We start from the raw sequence: 20,227 nt of genomic DNA, 5'->3' as shown, positions 1-20,227 counted from the left end.
CAAATCTATGTAAAACACTGAATTCTCCAAAAGGCAGTGTTAAAAATAATCGTTTGAATTAATAAACAAACACATAATTCTGAATTTCAGTTCAATTAAAAACTACTTAGAAACTAATATTTGCCATTGTACTGGTCAATTGAATACCAAAACAAATGTTTCCTCCAGTATTAAACAGTTTTTAGTTTAATCACCAATTAACCAAAAGGATACTAATGAAGGCTTTAATTTAACAAGTGAAATAATAATGGGCACAGTATAGAAATGTGAGTTACAGAAGCAAGCCACTAAATCAATGCTTATAATTTTGAGTCAACAGATAGAAATTTCAGCATTCAAGATAAAATGTATTGCCATTATTTTCTTTTAACAGATACCTAACATTCAGTAACATTTGTCACATCATTTATACGAACACTCTTTGTCTTGCATTCTGTCCAATATAGTAGTCATTCAGATCAGATCAGATCAGATCAGATCAGTCGCTCAGTCATGTCTGACTCTTTTCGACCCCTTGAATTGCAGCATGCCAGGCCTCCCTGTCCATCACCAACTCCCGGAGTTCATTCAGACTCATGTCCATCGAGTCAGTGATGCCACCCAGCCATCTCATCCTCTGTTGTCCCCTTCTCCTCCTGCCCCCAATCCCTCCCAGCATCAGAGTCTTTTCCAATGAGTCAACTCTTCGCATGAGGTGGCCAAAGTACTGGAGTTTCAGCTTTAGCATCATTCCTTCCAAAGAAATCCCAGGGCTGATCTCCTTCAGAATGGACTGGTTGGGTTACATGTAAAACTTTAACTAAAATTAATTGAAATTATGTAACATTAAAAATTCAATCCTCAGTCACACTAGCCACATTTAATTTTTTTTTTTTTTTTTTGGTAAGATCACTTACCTACCATGAGATCTGCCTTCTTTATAAACTCTGAAGTATATAACTCAATATTGTGTTTTTTTACTTTTTTTTTTTTTTTTTTTTTATTTTTTTAATTTTATTTTATTTTTAAACTTTACAATATTGTATTAGTTTTGCCAAATATCGAAATGAGGGGGAAATAAGGAGTTACTATTCAATGGGCATAGTTTCAATTAAGCAAGATGACTAAGTGTTACAGATTGCTGTACTAACACTGTACACCGGCCACATTTGAAGTGTACCATGATCATATGTGTGTAAGGCAAGCCATATTGCACTATAAAAAAATATCCCTCATCTTAGGTATTTTGGTCTTCTGAGTTGAACCTGTCTTCCTAGTTAACAGAATAGGAGGAAGTGCTGAATTTTAAAGGTAATTAATGTTGATCTTTTGTTTCTTCATTAGTGTATTTTGTTCTACTTAATTGAAAACATTCTATTCTCTTGTAAAATTAATGGCTTACTTTCTTTCTCTTTCTGGTTGTAAAACAAATGTCTTACTTTCTTCTGTTGGCAAGTGTCTCTTCACCGTTTCTTATAGAGATCTTCATTCCATGCTTCTCTTTGCTTCCATCAAAAGAACAACGGGGGCTTTGTGTGGGTGTTCTGACTGGACGGCCACAAATCTTATTTACCTTTTAAATAGAAAATATTAAAGACAGTTAGAAACCATGCTCCAGTCTTTCTGAGAATGCAATGTTTGCTAGAGTTTAAAGCAAAGACATGTTTTACTTACACCACAGTATTAACCTTTAAGATTTACAAAGTTTGCTAATTTTTAAAGTTTGTTAGTTAGTTCAGTCACTTAGTCATGTCCAACTCTTTGCAACCCCATAAATAGCAGCACGCCAGTCCTCCCTGTCCATCACCAACTTCCGGAGTTCACTCAAACCCATGTCTATCGAGGCAGTGATGCCATCCAGCCATCTCATCCTCTGTCATCCCCTTCTTCTCCTGCCCCCAATCCCTCCCAGCATCAGGGTCTTTTCCAATGAGTTAACTCTTCGCATGAGGTGTCCAAAGTATTGGAGTTTCAGCTTCATCATCAGTCCTTCCAATGAATACCCAGGACTGATCTCCTTTAGGATGGACTGGTTGGATCTCAATTTTTAAAGTAGAGGGAATCAAATTATCTATATAAAATGGAATCATAATAAATTAATGCTATACACATTTATACAGTTTGAATGTATTCAAATGCAAAATACATGAATAAAAATATATATGCAAAATCAGAGAACTGCATTAATAAACTAGCCTGCTAGTATAAATAAAACTATTTAACCAAAGTAGGTATTATTTATGGTTTATATTCATATCATTGACTAATCATATACCTGTACTAAGTTTCTTAATAAAGTAATTTGCTATTGAACATGTGGTCCAGTTCTATGTGAGTTCTAAGGGTAGTTTTCTTCTTAAAATCTTTCTTAGAAAAGGCAATAAATATGCTTATATGAGATTTCATTTTGTAATAGTCATATATCTTCTTCCTCATTCTAGTTTGCATTCAAGGGAGTTATTCATGGTTTCTTTTAAAAAATTATTTATAGAACTGAAAATTTTACTTTTTAATATTACTTATCTAACAAAGATCTTCATATAACTTATGAAATTATCACTGAAAATTAAGTAATTAATTGGACACATTATCATGTAAAGCATCAAAAAAGATTCACAAGATAACTTTTACATTCAAAAAGGCACAGTAGTATAGTTAAAAATACATAAAAGCATTGCCTCTGAATCAAGAGACTTTGGTTCTTGTCCTAATATATGCCTCTTAATTGCTGAGATCTTGTTAACAGTGACAGACCTTTATAGAACTTGATTCTCTTATATGTAATATGAAACACTTAGAATAAATTATTCTAAAGTTCCCTTAAAGTGTAAATTTTTAAAAAAATTTCCATTAATGAGCATTAAAGTAGTTATGCTTCACCTCATTTATTTAAACCATAATTATTTTGTTTCAATATGTGCAAAGAACATGTATTAGATGTTGTAGGAAATAAAAGATTAGAAATTTAATCTAAAAGAGCTGACAATTTAGAAGGAAAGAATAAAATCCTCCCCTACATCAAAATGCACATGTACCTTAGAACAAGTCCTTGCCTTAACAGGTTCCAGCCCACCCTGCCAATGCAAAAACTTCAGAAAACCCTGAAAAAAGCCCTTGCCCATGCTTGTTTGGCCTTAGGCCTCCTGCCAAAGCCACTGGGCACACATGGTCAGCATAGGGACACTCCCAGACAAGACATTACCTTCAAGAGCAGGAGAGGTAATTATTTCACCTAAATTATAGAGACAAACAACAACAACAAAAAAAGCCAAACAAAATGAGAAGACAGAGAAATATGTTCCAAATGAAAGCACAAGATAAAACCCCAGAACAACAACAAAAACCTCTCATAAAATGAAGATAAGTAATTTATTTAATAGAATGATTGAAGTTACATTCATAAAAAAGCACACCAAACTGAGGAGAGGGCTAGAGGAACACAGTGAGAATTTCAACAAAGAAATTGAAAATGTAAAACAAATATTATATGTAATATACATGAATACACACACACACACACACACACACACACACCCCTCATAGTAAGCAAAACTCTGAAATACATCAGTTCAGTTCAGTCACTCAGTCATGTCCAGCTCTTTCTGATCCCATGGTCTGCAGCATGCCAGTCCTCCCTCTCCATCACCAACTCCTGGAGTTTACTCAAACTCATGTCCATTGAGCCGGTGATGCCATCCAGCCATCTCATCCTCTCTTGTCCCCTTCTCCTCCTGCTTTCAATCTTTCCCAGCAGCAGGGTCTTTTCAAATGAGTCACTTCTTCACATCAGCTGACCAAAGGAGTTTCACCTTCAGTATCAGTCCTTCCAATGAATATTCAGGGCTAATTTCCTTTAGGATGGACTGGTTGGATCTCCTTGCAGTCCAAGGGACTCTCAAGAGTCTTCTCCAACACCACAGCTCAAAAGCATCAAATCTTCAGTGCTCAGCTTTCTTTATAGTCCAACTCTCACATCCATACATGACTACAGGAAAAACATAGCTTTGACAAGATGGACCTTTGTCTGCAAAGTAATGTCTCTGCTTTTTAATATGCTGTCTAGGTTGGTCATAACTTTCCTTCCAAGGAGTAAGTGTCTTTTAATTTCATGGCTGCAGTGTCACCATCTGCAGGGATTTTGGAGCCCAGAAAAATAAGGTTTCTCATTGTTTCCACTGTTTCCCCATTTATTTGCCATGAAGTGATGGGACCAGATGCCATGATCTTCGTTTTCTGAATGTTGAGCTTTAAGCCAACTTTTTCACTCTCCTCTCACTTTCATCAAGAAGGCTCTTTAGTATTTCTTCCCTTTCTGCCATAAGGGTGATGTCATCTGCATATCTGAGGTTATTGATATTTCTCCCGGCAATCTTGATTCCAGCTTGTGATTCATCCAGCCCAGGGTTTTGCATGATGTACTCTGCATATAAGTTAAATAAACAGGGTGACAATATACAGACTTGACATACTGCTTTTCCTATTTGGAACCAGTCTGTTGTTCCATGTCCAGTTCTAACTGTTGCTTCTTGACCTGCATATAGGGTTCTCAAGAGGCAGGTCAGGTGGTCTGGTATTCCCATCTCTTTCAGAATTTTCCATAGTTTGTTGTGATCCACACAGTCAAAGGCTTTGGCATAGTCAATAAAGCAGAAATAGATGTTTTTCTGGAACTCTCTTGCTTTTTCCATGATCCAACATATGTTGGGCAGTTTGATCTCAGGTTCCTCTGCCTTTTCTAAAACCAGCTTGAACATCTGGAAGTTCACGGTTCACATATCTTTGAAGCCTGGCTTGGAGAATTTTGAGCATTACTTTGCTAGCATGTGAGATGAGTGCAATTGTGTGGTAGTTTGAGAATTCTTTGGCATTGCCTTTCTTTGGGACTGGAATGAAAACCGACCTTTTTGAGTCCTGTGGCCACTGCTGAGTTTTCCAAATTTGCTGGCATATTGACTACAGCACTTTCACAGCATCATCATTTAGGATTTGAAAGAGCTCAACTGGAATTCTATCACCTCCACTAGCTTTGTTCATAGTGATGCTTCCTAAGGCTCACTTGACCTCCCATTCCAGGATGTCTGGCTCTAGGTGAGTGATCATATTATCGTGATTATTTGGGTCGTGAAGATCTTTTTTGTATAGCTCTTCTGTTTTGCCAAGAGAACGCACTGGTAATAGCAAATGGACTCTTCCAACAACACAAGAGAAGGCTCTACACATGGACATCACCAGATGGTCAATACCAAAATCAGATTGATTATATTCTTTGCAGCCAAAGATGGAGAAGCTCTATAAAGTCAGCAAAAACAAGAAAGGGAGCTGACTGTGGCTCAGATCATGAACTCCTTACTGCCAAATTCAGACTTAAATTGAAGAAAATAGGGAAAACCACTAGACCATTCAGGTTTGATCTAAATCAAATCCCTTATGACTATACAGTGGAAGTGACAAATAGATTCAAGGGATTAGATCTGATAGACAGAGTGCCTGAAGAACTATGGACAGAGGTTCATGGTATTGTACAGGAAGCAGGGATCAAGACCATCCCCAAAATGGCTGTAGAAACAGGCAAATTTGGCCTTGGAGTACAGAATGAAGCAGGGCAAAGGCTAATAGAGCAAAAAAAGAAATACTTACTGCCAGGGTCCAGCCCCGGTGGATCCAGGGAATTCGAAGAGGGGACGGTGTCAGCGATCAGGAAACAATAGCTTATTTAAATGTTAAATAAAGATGTAAAGAGTGGTTAAATAGGGACAGCTCAATGAGAAAATTCAGTGGAGAAAAGAGGCTGAATAACTTGGTTTATGTGGAAAACCAATAAAACTCCAAGACAAGGAGTTTACACCACCCACATAGGCCACAGGCGTCCTCCCATTCTCCCAAAGAAGAGGAGACACTAAGGCCTCCCTGGTCAGATCTTGAAGCCCAGGCAAAATTAGTAGGCTTGGCGAGCCTCCACGCTCCAGATGGGAATTCAGCCAGAAGATGAGAGAAAGAACGACATGGGGAGACCAAGCTTCAGTGAACAAGGCCCGTAGCTTTATTTTCAACAGGGGTTTTTATACCCTAAGTTGCACATAGAGGATAATAGAGGGTGTGAAATCATGCAAAGCCAGCAGTCTTTGATCCTTAATGAGACCAGGCTTTCTTTTCTGCAAATTTATCGTATACAAATGGTTTAGGCGATTTACATCATCTTCTGGCCAGAAGGCCTGTTAACATTTTATGACTCTGACAAAGATTTGTCAACCATAAGACTTATTTTCTCTAAGAGTAATTATTTTAAAGTTTGGTGCCATCCTCCGAAGGTGTTAAAGTTGCATTCCTATAGGACAAAGGTGCAGTGGGTTTACAACAAAGGAAAGAATTTATTACCTTAAGGGTCTAAAGTTGTTAACATCAAGGCCACTACTTATTTTTTCTACATACCAACTATATTAATTAATATACTTCCAAGGATATAGTACAGGGGATGTGGAAACTTGGCCGTAAGCATTGGCTCAACAATGAAATCTTCTACTAGTTCTATTCTGACAATTTCTAACTCTCCGAGAGGCTCTATTCTATTTGAATATCTTAAGCTTCCTGTGCCTCTCGCAGTTGGGAGACTGTAAACAAGCCTATGCGTAGCTATAGGAGTCCAGGTAAGCCTGTCAGGCAAGTTAGAGAGCCATCTGAGGGGTTTGGATTTAAACACTCCTATTATGCCCAAGAGGCTAATTAGCCAGAGCTCTAAGTTGATTTCCTTCAGAGAAAAGGTGGTCGGGGATAGCCCCCCCGTGACTGTCAGAGAAGTTGGTGAAAGTCATGAAGCAGTAAAACAGACAGACTCTGGTTTTGGGTAGATGCTCAGGCAGGCCCAGAGGGGCACCCCTCGAGTTCTGGCTCGCCTTGCCCACCAGAACTCTCCCACATAACCTTGTTATGGGTGGGGACTCCCGTGCTGGCTCCCGGCAACATACCACCTGGACAGAAAATCAGTAGGCAAAAATTGGCCTTAAATGACAGATTAGACTAAATGTACTTAATAGATATCCATAGAACATTCCACCCCCAAACAGCAGAATACATATTCTTTTCAAGGTCACATGGAATACTCCCCAGGATATATCACACACTTGGTCACAAAATAAATCTCGATAAATTAGAGAAAATTGAAATCATATCAAGCATCTTCTCTGACCACAAAGATATGAAACAAGAAAACAATTACAGGAAAAAAAAAAACTTGAAAAAACACAAACACATGGAGACTGAATAATATGCTGCTGCTGCTGCTGCTAAGTTGCTTCAGTCATGGCTGATTCTGTGAGACCCCATAGATGGCAGCCCGCCAGGCTCCCCTGTCCCTGGGATTATGCAGGCAAGAGTACTGGAGTGGGGTGCCACTGCCTTCTCCAATAATATGCTACTAACAACAAAAAATAAAAAGGTCAATAGAGAAATCTAAAAATTTCTTGAGACTAATCAAAACGAAGACTCAACTTTCCAAAGTCTATAGGATGTGGCAAAAGCAGTCCTAAGAGGGATTAGGACTATAGTGAGACAGGATAGTGAGACAGGATAGTGTGGCAGGCCTATCTCAGGAAATAAGGGAAATCTCAAATAAGCAATCTAACATGACACTCAAAAGAACTAGAAAAAGAAGAAAAAACAAAGTCTAAAGTTAATAGAAGGAAGGAAATAATAAAGATCAGAGTAGAAATAAATGAGGTAGAGGAAAAAAAAGAAAATATCAATGAAACTAAGAGCTGGGTTTTTAAAAAATCTATATAAAATTGATAAACCCTTAGCCAGACTCATAAAAAAAGGAGATGGCCTAAATAAATAAAACTAGAAATGAAGAAAGTGCAACTGATATCATGGAAATACATACAATTGTAAGAGGATACTACAATTATAAGCCAAAATTTGGACAATGTACAAGAAATGGATAAATTCCTAGATACATATAATCTTCCAAGACTGAATCAGGAAGAAACAAAAAATCTGTACAGAACCATTAATAGTAACTAAATTAAATCAGCAATTAAAAACTTTCCACCAAAGTTCAGAACAGATAGCTTCATAGGGGAATTCTACAAAACATTTAAAGAAAAGCTAATACACATTCTTCTCAAATTATTCTGAAAAACTGAAGATAATGGAACACATTCAATATCATTCTACAAGACCAGCAATATCCTGATATCAAAACCAGACAGAGACATTACCAAAAAAAAGAAAATTAACAGGCCAATATCCCTGATAAACACAGAGGCAAAAATCCTCAAAAAATATTAACAGACTTCATTCAACACTACAATAAGATCATAGGTCATGATCAAGTGGGATTTACTGAAAGGATGCAGGGCTCCCCTGGTGACTCAGATGGTAAAGAATCCGCCTGCAATGTAGGAGACCTGGGTTCGATCCCTGGGTTGGGAAGATCCCCTGGAGAAGGGAATGGCTACCCACTCCAGTATTCTTGCCTGGAGAATCCATGGACAGAGGAGCCTGGCAGGCTACAGCCCATGGGGTCACAAAGAGTCAGACACTACTGAATGACTAAGCACAGCACAGATGCAGGATGATTCAGTATCCACAAATCAATTAATGTGATACACCAGATTAACAAAAGAAGGATAAAAATCACATGATCATCTCAATAGATACAGAAAAAGCATTTGACAAAATTCAACATCCATTCGTGACAAAAACTCTCAGTAATGTTGGTATAGAGGAAATATTTAGTTAGGCATAGTCAGCCAGTATCAGATGTGTCCAACTCTGCAACCCTATGGGCTATAGCCCAACAGGTTCCTTTGGCCATGGAATTCTTCAGGTAAGAATACTGGAGCAGGTTGCCATTCCCTTCTCCAGGGTATCTTCCTGACTCAGGGATCAAACCTAGGCCTCCCACGTTGCAGGCAGATTCTTTACCATCTACAAAGGAAACATACCCCAACATAATAAAAGCCATTTATGATAAACACACAGCTAACATCATACTCACCAGTGAAAATCTGAAAGCTTTTGGAAGTCCTAGTGACAGCAATCAGACAACAACAACAAAAATGACTACATAAAAAGTCATCAAATTGGAAGAGAAGTAAAACTCTCACTATTTGCAGACAACATGATATTATACATAGCAAACTCTAAAGACTCTACCTAAAAGCTATCAAAATAAATGAATTCAGCAATGTCACAGATACAAAATAAATATACAGAAATTTGTTGCATTTCTATACATTTATACTGAACTATCAGAAAGAGAAATCAAGAAAACAATCCCATTTGCAATGACATCAAAAAGAATAAAACACCTAGGAATAAATTTAACCAAAATGATTAACAACTTGCATTCTGAAAACTATAAGACACTGATGAAAGAAATTGCAGACAACACAAATAAATGAAAACTATTCTGTGCTCATGAATTAGAAGCATTAAAATAATTAAATACTCAAATATTTACAATAGCCAAGATATGAAAGCAACCTAAATAAGTATCTATCAACAGATGAAAGGATAAAGAAGATACAATATATAGAGATGACCCTTCAAAAATATGGGTGTTAGGGGCACCAAACCATACAGTCAAAAATCCACGTGTAACTTTAAAGTCCACTCTGTGTATCCACATTCATGGATTCAACCAATTGTGGATATGGTGGTGTTGAAGTACATATTTATCAAAAGAAAAAAAAAAGCCCTCACATGCATGGATAAAATCCACATATACATTCAAACCTATGTTGTCCAAGAACTCGGTGTACAACAACTGCATATGCAATGGACTATTACCTAACCATTTTAAAAAAAGAATGAAATCTTTCCATTTGCAACAACACGAATGGATCTGGAGGGTGTGTGTGTGTGTGTGTGTGTGTGTGTGTGTTAGTCGCTTAATCATGTCCGACTCTTTGCGACCCCATGGACTATACCCCACCAGGCTCCTCTGTCCATGTGATTTCAGGCAAGTATACTGGAGTGGGTTGCCATTTCCTTCTCCAGGGTCTGGAGGGTATAGAAAGAGATAAATACTACTCTTTCACTTATCCTGACATATAAAAAAACAAAACAAACAAATATAACAAAATAGGAACAGACAGATACAGAGAACAAACTGGTGGTTGCCACAGGGGAGGCAGGTGGGAGTGATGGGCAGATTAGATGAAAGGGATTCTGAGGTACAAACTACCTGTTACTACGTGACTGTGACTGCATATTAGGTCAAGGGCTGTGATGTAGAGCACAGGAAATATAGTCAATAATATTAACTTTGCATGGTGTGCAGTCTATAAAAATACTGAAAACACTATATTGTACACCTGAAACTAATATGACATTGTAAGTCAATTATACTTCAATAAAAAATAAAATGAAATAAAGCTATAACATGTAGAAAATGAACAGAATAATTCTGGGGTGTTTAGGGAAGAGATTCAGTAGGTGATGTCTAAATAACAGATTAAAAGGTAAAACTAGAAGTTGGTCGGGTGGACAAAGTGGGAAAGCTCCAGAAGAGAGTATAAAAGCAAAGAGGTGTATAACAACATGTTTCAGAGAACAAAGGTGACACCTAAAAGATGAGGTAAGACACAAAAATGTAAGGTAAGACCTTAGAAATGAGGGAAGACATAAAAACGCCATATATGTGGTGATGGATGTTAATCAGACTTATTGTGGTAATCATTGCATAATATATACTAATATCAAGTCATATGTTGTATACCCGAAAATAATATAAAGTTATAGATCAATTATATATCAGTTCTTCAAGATGCCATAATATGTCTTGGATATCAAGCTAAAAATTTTACTTTAGCAAATGGAAATCAGGCAAAGTTCCAAGGTAGGAAAATGTAGCTTAATGATCTACACAAGAAAAATCTTTATAACAGCAGTTTGCAGGTATGGAGACAAAGGTCCTCCCGTAGAACACTAGAGAAAGGCTGGGACCCAAGGTCAGCAGCAGAAGTGCTGAAAAGAAGCAATAGATATAATAAGTAGACAGGAGGGACAGATTGTAGCTTGGAGATATATAATAATTAGATATAGAATGTTTCTGAACAAAGAAAAATGGTGGAAGGTGCAAGGAAAATCTTGATAGAGATAAGTGCAAGGAAACATCAGGCTGACATCAAAAATGGATAAAAATTTGGTTTGCCTGCAAAGGAGAAAATATGAAGGATTGTAGTAAAAGGAAATTAAGTTTGAAGGGTAGGTTGGAGTCATAGCTTGGAGGTTTAAAATGACAACCTAAGTTTCGTTTATTAAACAAAACCTCTGATAGCTATTGAATAGAAAAGTAAAATGCTAGAGCTGATACTTAGCAATGAACCTGACATTTGGACTAGAGAGAGAGACCTATTAAAGGCGAGTGACCTGTTAATAGATTCTAAAGTTTGAAGGCTCCTAAAGTTCCATCCTAAAGGAAATAAGTCCTGAATATTCATTGGAAGGACTGATGCTGAAGCTGAAACTCCAGTACTCTGATCACCTGATGGGAAGAACTGACTCATTGGAAAAGACCCCAATGCTGGCAAAGATCAAAGGCAGGAGGAGAAGGGGACGACAGAGGATGAGATGGTTGGATGGCATCACCAACTTGATGGACATAAGTTTGAGTAAGCTCCGGGAATTAGTGATGGACAGGGAAGCCTGGCATGCTGCAATCCATGGGGTCACAAAGAGTCAGACATGACTGAACAACTGAACTGAACTGAAAGTTCGAAGGAAAGATAATTTTATTCTGAATGACAGTAATGACAGTATCCATAACAAGAAGGATTCATGAATCATATACAGACAGAAGAGAAGAAAAATCAACAGGTTTAAATCCAGAACACTGACAATACCAAATGATAGCGGGGATGTGGAGCAACAGAAACTCTCATTCTTGGCTGTTGAGGAAGCAGAAGGGTATAGTCCAGTTTGAAAAATAATTTGGCAGCTTCTTACACTTTTATCATATGATCCAGCAATTACATTCCTTGGAATTTACATTAAAACTTATATCCACACAAAAACCCGCATGCATATGTTTATAGCAGCTTTATTGAGATTGCCAAAATTTGGAAGCAACCAAGTTGCCCTTCTGTAGGCAAATGGATAAATAAACTGTGGTCCATCCAGACAGCAGAACATTATCCAGTGCGAAAAAGAAATGAGCTATCAAACTGTGAAGACATAGAGAAAACTTAAATGCCCATCACTGAGTGAAAGAAGTTATATTGAAAATGCTATATACTGTATGATTCCAATTATATGGCGTTCTGGAAAAGGCAAAACTACGGAGTCAGTAAAAAGATCAGTGGTTTCCAGAAGTGGGAATCAGCAGGGGCCAGGGGGCAGGGGGCAGGTGGATTTATAAGGCAGTGAAAATTACTCTGTATGATACCGTAATGGGAGATACATGCCACCAGGTGTGTGCTCAGTAGTTCAGTCGTGTCTGACTCTTTGCGACCCCATGGACTGTAGCCCGCCAGGCTCCTCTATCCATGGGGATTCTCCAGGCAAGAATAGTGGAGTGGGTTGCCATGCCCTCCTCCAGGGGATCTTCCAAACCCAGGAATCAAACTCAGGTCTCCTACATTGCAGGCAGATTCTTTACCATCTGAGCCACCAAGGAAGCCCACATGTCAGTGAATATTTGTCCAAACCCATAAAATGTAGAACACCAGTGAACTCAAAACTATAGATTTGGGGAGACAGTGATATGTCGATGTAGGTTCATCAGTTGTAGCAAATTTATCACTCTGGTAGAGGATTCTAACAATGGGAGAGGTTCTGCATATGTGGAGGCAGGGGCTACATGGGATATCTTTTCACCTTGTATTCAGTTTTGACATAAGACTAAAACTGCTCTAAAAAAATAGAAAAAAAATGGTACAGATAAACCTAATTATAGGGCAGGAATAGAGACACAGGTGTAAAACAATTGATGGGTGGACATGGCAAGGGGCTGGGAAGGAGAGAATAAATTGAGAGATTAGGATTGACATATATACACTACCAAGTGTAAAATAGATAGCTAGTGGGAAGCTGCTATACAGCACAGGGATTTCAGCTAAGTGCTATGTGGTCACCTAGAGGGGTAGGATGTGGCGGGGTGGGGTGGGGATGGAGACCAAAGAAGAAGGGGATATAGAATATTCTATATATAGGGTGTACAAATAATGATTCACCTCATTGTACAGCAGAAACTAACAAAACATTGTAAAGCAACTATACCCCAATAAAAGAAATAAGGTTTATTTTGAAAAAATTCAACAGTACTTAACAAATTACTGAAAGTGAGAAGTTAAGGATATGTAAGGTCAAGGTATTAAAAAGCTCAGAGTGAATTTTCCATCACTGAAGCTGAAAAACAGTGATAGTGGAGTGTAAACATATTAACAAGGTGCTAAAATATCCATTTTTAAAGGCAGAAAGTATCTTCACTGTCAACAACTCCTAGTAAAAAGAACCGAGGGAAGACAGTATAAGTTGATGGTGGAAATGTCAAGAGTAACATCATTTGGTGACACTACAGAGATTTTGACACAAAAGAAAAGAGTGAAAGGTAAACAGATTGCAATCATGATCCCATATGATAAGCCATAGAGCTCTAGACAAGTTATGAAACTTCTACAAATCACAGTTTTCTCATTCTTTAAACTTTAGAAAATTATACCACTTTGCAGTTATCAGTTAAGGAAAATCATATCTTGCCCTGTCCCTTTCATGTTGGACCCCAGGGCATAACTCTATTGAACATATTTCCTAGGAAGGCAGATGGAGACAAGAAACTATCAGCTTCAGAAGATTTTTATTCCCATTGCTGCTGCTGCTGCTGCTAAGTCGCTTCAGTCGTGTCTGACTCTGTGTGACCCCTTAGACGGCAGCCCACCAGGCTCCCCCATCCCTGGGATTCTCCAGGCAAGAATTCTGGAGTGGGCTGGCATTTCCTCCTCCAATACATGAAAGTGAAAAGTGAGAGGGAAGTTGCTCAGTCGTGTCCAACTCCTAGCGACCCCATGGACTGCAGCCCACCAGGCTCCTCCGTCCATGGGATTTTCCAGGCAAGAGTACTGCCATCTTTGCAATTTTTTACAAGTATAAAAGAAAATATACAAGTCATAGACCTGTAAGTCAGTTTTAATTGCATCCAAAGTCTTCCCCAATGGCTCAGCAGGTAAAGAATCTGCCTACAATGCAGACACAAGAGAAGTGGGTTCAATCCCTGAGTCAGGAAGATCCCCTGGAGAAGGAAATTGCAACCCATCCCAGTGTTCTTGTCTGGAAAATCCCATGAACAGAGGAGCCCAGTGGCTACAGTCCATGGGGGTTGCAAAGAGTTGGACACGACTGAGCAACTAACACAACACTTCAAAGGCACAAGTGTATAAAGCAGATTCCAATACATATAAATAAATTTCAGAGCCCTTATATGTGTTGACTTGCTATCAGGGAGTTCCACTCCACACTTTACTGAAAGGGAGTGGAAAACCATCTGTTACTAGCACATTAGCGTGTCACCTTAACTCCCCTGAGTAAGCCGACTGGGGTAGGCCATTTTAATACTAGCACCTTCTTGCTTTTGAAAAAAAAAAAAAACTGTTCACACTTACTTTGACAATTTTTCAACTTTGACTTATACTGCAATTTCCTCATTTTCCCCACTGGTCTCTACCATTCTCCTCTGAAATCAATCTGAACTGTCTTGGAAAAAAAATGTTTCTGCTCCTAATGCTTATATACTCCTACTTTGAGTTTCATCTCTGGTTTCCCACAGATTTTCATTTTCCCATCTCACCTTGAAATGACCATTTTAGTTGCTTCTAACCCTTATCACTTCTCCCACTCTGCTCAAGTATTCGCTTCAACAACTCCTTGTCACTTAGCTGACTTCCTCCCTTCTCACTGTAATCATGGCATTACATACCAAAGGGTAAACGTCTGTTTATAGCCTCCCTCTGTTCACTGTCTTATTCAAATCATCAAAGCTTTTTTTTTTTTAACTGATTTTTAAAAATATAAATTTATTTATTTTAATTGGAGGCTAATTACTTTACAATATTGTAGTGGCTTTGCCATACATTGACATGGATCCGCCACAGGTGTACATGTGTTCCCCATCCTGAACCCCCTCCCACCTCCCTCCCATCCCATCCCTCTGGGTCATCCCAGTGCACCAGCCCCCAGCACCCTGTCTCATGCATTGAACCTGGACTGGCGATCCTTTCACATATGATAACATACATGTTTCAGTGCCATTCTCCTAAATCATCCCACCCTCGACATCAAAGCTTTTAACTAATAAACTCAAAAAGCTTTGTAAGAAACAAATTGTTCATTTTCATTTGACTTCCATCAGGAGAGCCTCCATTCATTCTGCAATGATCTTTAAAAATGTTTTTTACTAATAATAAAATTAAAAAGCAAAAATGTTTAGCATACTTTAAATTGAAAAGCAATGAACATGAAGATACTCTGAGTATTTATTAAGTAATCTGTTTCAGAGGGTGATGCAAAGGTGGATTCTACATCACTGGGTAGCCAACAGGTGACCAAATATTTTTCTTCAGCCATATCTAGGATGGTTGGTGTTAAATGAGAACTGACTAAAATAAATTACATAATATGTAACTCTGCAAGCATGCTTGAGAACAACAACAACAAAAATAATAATAGATAAAAATAAGAAACAGGGTGGATTTGGGTCAAATGTGTTGTGCGTTGCGCTCTATTAAATTAAAAGCTACTTTTAAACTATTTGAAGGAAACGTACTATTGGCAATTTTTTCCGGTTTTAACAACAAATGTGAATTTATTAATTTTTCCTTGCCCAGTTCCCTATGATTCTCAGAAATAGTTTGTCAAAGTAGTGGCTGGTGTTAAGGGTAAATTCTGCTACCACAAATCAGGATGAAGCTAACTTTTCAAGACAGGAATGAAATCCATGGTTTTGGTTTTATTCCAATGAGGAAAAACTGAAAAAATATTTTTTTCCAGATCACAAGGATTTTAGAGGGGGACTTCATGCAAATTTCATGAAGTTTGGATTTCATTTTGCTGACTATCATAACGAATTCACAATTAGCAAGCAAAGGGACAGCATTATTAGAGCATCATCTTAGAAAGATTTGGCAGACAAGAAGATCTTTCCCATAGGTAAGGCAAGAAAATATTAGAATCAACTTAATAGGAGCCCATGAAATCTGAGAAGAGGAGAAAGGGAAAACTCTTTTTTGAGAAGAATGAATGGGATTTGGCTACTGGTTGATTCACTATAAGAGATTTTTTAAAAGAAGCAGAAATAAAGCTGTTAGCCACTTTGAATCTGGCAACAAGGGTAAATGAAGATCCAATAACCAATATGTGGAAACTAGATGGTAGAATAAGTTAATTGTTCCTTAGAGCAGGAAGTGAATTCTAATTTAGAACTTTGATTAGGGATAATTCTAAAAGGTGGTTCTAAATAGTATACTAGAGATAAAGAGAAAGTTAATGATTAGAATTCTCTGCATAGAGCCAATAAAGCCATGAAAACTGACAAAATTATAAAATGTATATAGAATATAAAGATGGTCAGAAAGAAAATCTTTCAAAGGGAGGAGAAAAAGAACTCAGATAATAGCTACCTGCCCATCCCCAACAAAAAAAGAGAAGAGAAGAGGAACTGGAAAGGAAGAAGAGGAGAAGGAAGGGTTAAAGGTGGGGGAGAAGGAAGGAAGGAGGTGAAAGGAGAAAGTAAAAAGGAAGAACAGGAGGGAGGGAGAAACTGAGGAACAAGAAATTTAGGCAAATAGAGCTGGGAAGCCCATAGAAGATATCTAACCTTAGCCATCTGCAGTGATTTTGGGGCCCTAAAAATAAAGTCGGACACTGTTTCCACTGTTTAGCCATCTATTTCCCATGAAGTGATGGGACCAGATGCCATGATCTTCGTTTTCTTAATGTTGAGCTTTAAGGCCACTTTTTCACTCTCCTCTTTCACTTTCATCAAGAGGCTTTTTAGTTCCTCTTTACTTTCTGCCATAAGGGTAGTGTCATCTGCATATCTGAGGTTATTGATATTTCTCCTGGCGATCTTGATTCCAGCTTGAGCTTCTCCAGCAAAGCAATTCTCATGATGTACTCTGCATATAAGTTAAATAAGCAGGGTGACAATATACAGCCTTGACATACTCCTTTTCCTATTTGGAACCAGTCTGTTGTTCCATGTCCAGTTCTAACTGTTGCTTCCTGACCTGCATACAAATTTCTCAAGAGGCAGATCAGGTGGTCTGGTATTCCCATCTCTTTCAGAATTTTCCACAGTTTATTGTGATCTGTACAGTCAAAGGCTTTGGCATAGTCAATAAAGCAGAAATAGATGCTTTTCTGGAACTCTCTTGCTTTTTCAATGATCCAGCAGATGTTGGCAATTTGATCTCTGGTTCCTCTGCCTTTTCTAAAACCAGCTTGAACATCTGGGAATTCATGGTTCACGTATTGCTAAAGCCTGACTTGGAGAATTTTGAGCATTACTTTACTAGCATGTGAGACGAGTGCAACTGTGCAGTAGTTTGAGCATTCTTTGGCATTGCCTTTCTTTGGGATTGGAATGAAAACTGACATTTTCTAGTCCTGTGGCCACTGCTGAGTTTTCCAAATTTGCTGACATATTGAGTGCAGCACTTTCACAGCATCATCTTTCAGGATGTGAAATAGCTCAACTGGAATTCCATCACCTAGCTTTGTTTGTAGTGATGCTTTCTAAGGCCCACTGGACTTCACATTCCAGGGTGTCTGGCTCTAGGTCAGTGATCACACCATCGTGATTATCTTGGTCATGAAAATCTTTTTTGTACAGTTCTTCTGTGTATTCTTGCCACCTCTTCTTAATATCTTCTGCTTTTGTTAGGTCCATACAATTTCTGTCCTTTATTGAGCCCATCTTTGCATGAAGTGTTCCCTTCGTATCTCTAATTTTCTTGAAGAGATCTCTAGTCTTTCCCATTCTGTTGTTTTCCTCTATTTCTTTGCATTGATCACTGAAGAAGGCTTTCTTATCTCTCCTTGCTATTCTTTGGAACTCTGCATTCAAATGGAAATATCTTTCCTTTTTTCCTTTGCTTTTCACTTCTCTTCTTTTCACAGCTATTTGTAAGGCCTCCTCAGACAGCCATTTTGCTTTTTTGCATTTCTTTTCCATGGGGATGGTCTTGATCCCTGTCTCCTGTACAATGTCATGAACCTCATTCCACAGTTCATCAGGCACTCTATCTATCAGATCTAGGCCCTTAAATCTATTTCTCACTTCCACTGTATAATCATAAGGGATTTGATTTATGTCATATCTGAATGGTCTAGTGGTTTTCCCTACTTTCTTCAATTTAAGTCTGAATTTGGCAATAAGGAGTTCATGGTCTGAGCCACAGTCAGCTCCTGGTCTTGTTTTTGCTGACTGTATAGAGCTTCTCCATCTTGGGCTGCAAAGAATATAGTCAATCTGATTTCGGTGTTGACCATCTGGTGATGTCCATGTATAGAGTCTTCTCTTGTGTTGTTGGAAGAGGGTGTTTGCTATGACCAGTGCGTTCTCTTGGCAAAACTCTATTAGCCTTTGACCTGCTTTATTCCGTATTCCAAGGCCAAATTTGCCTGTTACTCCAGGTGTTTCTTGCCTTCCTACTTTTGCATTCCAGTCCCCTATAATGAAAAGGACATCTCTTTTGGGTGTTAGTTCTAAAAGTTCTAGTCAAGGCTATGGTTTTTCCAGTAGTCATGTATGGATGTGAGAGTTGGACTGTGAAGAAAGCTGATCGCCAAAGAATTGAAACTTTTGAACTGAGGTGTTGGAGAAGACTCTTGAGAGTCCCTTGGACTGCAAGGAGATCCAACCAGTCCATTCTAAAGATCAGTTCTGGGTGTTCTTTGGAAGGAATGATGCTAAAGCTAAAACTCCAGTACTTTGGCTGCCTCATGTGAAGAGTTGACTCACTGGAAAAGACTCTGATGCTGGGAGGGATTGGGGGCAGGAGGAGAAGGGGGGGGGCAGGAGGAGAAGGGGACGACAGAGGATGAGATGGCTGGATGGCATCACTGACTCGATGGACGTGAGTCTGAATGAACTCCAGGAGATGGTGATGGACAGGGAGGCCTGGTGTGCTGCAATTCATGGGGTTGCGAAGAGTCGGACAAGACTGAGCGACTGAACTGAACTGAACTGAACCTTAACCAGCAGATGAGAAAATTGAAGCTCAAATCAGGACAATAACTTGCTAAGACTGAATCTAGTTAGTGGGAGAATGTTGATTACAGAACCAATGGCCTCTTCTTTGTCATTAGCGAGCTTACTATTTATCTTTATACCTATTGTACAGGAGTCACATTATGTAAAATCTAGTTCTTAACCATCCTACAGAAGTAAAATAATTTGGTTGCAGAGGGAGAGGGTGGGAAGATTTGGGAGAAAGGCATTGAAACATGTATAATATCATGTATGAAACGAGTTGCCAGTCCAGGTTCAATGTACGATACTGGATGCTTGGGGCTAGTGCACTGGGACGACCCAGAGGGATGGTATGGGGAGGGAGGAGGGAGGAGGGTTCAGGATGGGGAACACATGTATACCTGTGGTGGATTCATTTTGATATTTGGCAAAACTAACACAATTTGTAAAGTTTAAAAATAAAATAAAATTTAAAATAATTAAAAAAATAAAATTCATGGTACAAAATTAAAAAAAAAGAGAAAATAATCTAGATATATTAATAGATAAGAGGATCCCATTTTTCCTATGTATGTGGAAGTGGGTGAGAGGAAACATAAAGTTAATTCCCTTTAAGATTCCTAGGAATGAATAGAGGTGGGGAAAAGGAGGAACTACAAGGATATTTGACAACTTGATTTCTCACCCAGGTTTAGGAAGAAAACCAGAATAACTGATTTATGAAAAGAAGTCTTCCTATGATACACAACCCCTAAATTCCAATTTTATGAGACAGTAATGTAAGATTTTCCTCTCTTCTACAGAAGTCCAGATAATGTCGTGAAAAGAATAGTCAGTAACTTCCTGATCTACAAACTATCACAATGAAATAATCTGGTCTGATCAAATATCTGGTCAACAGTTAGAAAAGCAGATTTCCTTATAACTGTCACACTTGACATATAGTATATGTTCTCAGATTTATGAATCCTGAATCGTTAATATTTTCTTAAAAAGTTACATTTGTTTGCAATATAAAAAAGCTTTTCTGTTGATATTGATCTGTAGTTGCCCTTGAAA

General features: G+C 38.3%; 1 protein-coding gene across 4 annotated transcripts in view; it reads right to left on the bottom strand.

Annotated features, from left to right (window-relative positions):
• GPC5 (glypican 5) overlaps window positions 1–20,227 on the bottom strand; it is a 1,591,779-nt gene that overhangs the window by 1,220,169 nt on the left and 351,383 nt on the right. For all 4 annotated transcript variants that reach the window (XM_070380655.1, XM_070380656.1, XM_070380657.1 and 1 more), the window contains exon 4: window positions 1,419–1,552. In XM_070380655.1, the coding sequence (XP_070236756.1) occupies window positions 1,419–1,552 (134 nt within the window). The remainder of the gene's footprint in view (window positions 1–1,418; window positions 1,553–20,227) is intronic.

The sequence above is a fragment of the Bos mutus genome, chromosome 12 (assembly GCF_027580195.1).
Source record: "Bos mutus isolate GX-2022 chromosome 12, NWIPB_WYAK_1.1, whole genome shotgun sequence".
Taxonomy (NCBI): Eukaryota; Metazoa; Chordata; class Mammalia; order Artiodactyla; family Bovidae; genus Bos; species Bos mutus.
This window is presented reverse-complemented; position numbering and strand designations above follow the sequence as displayed.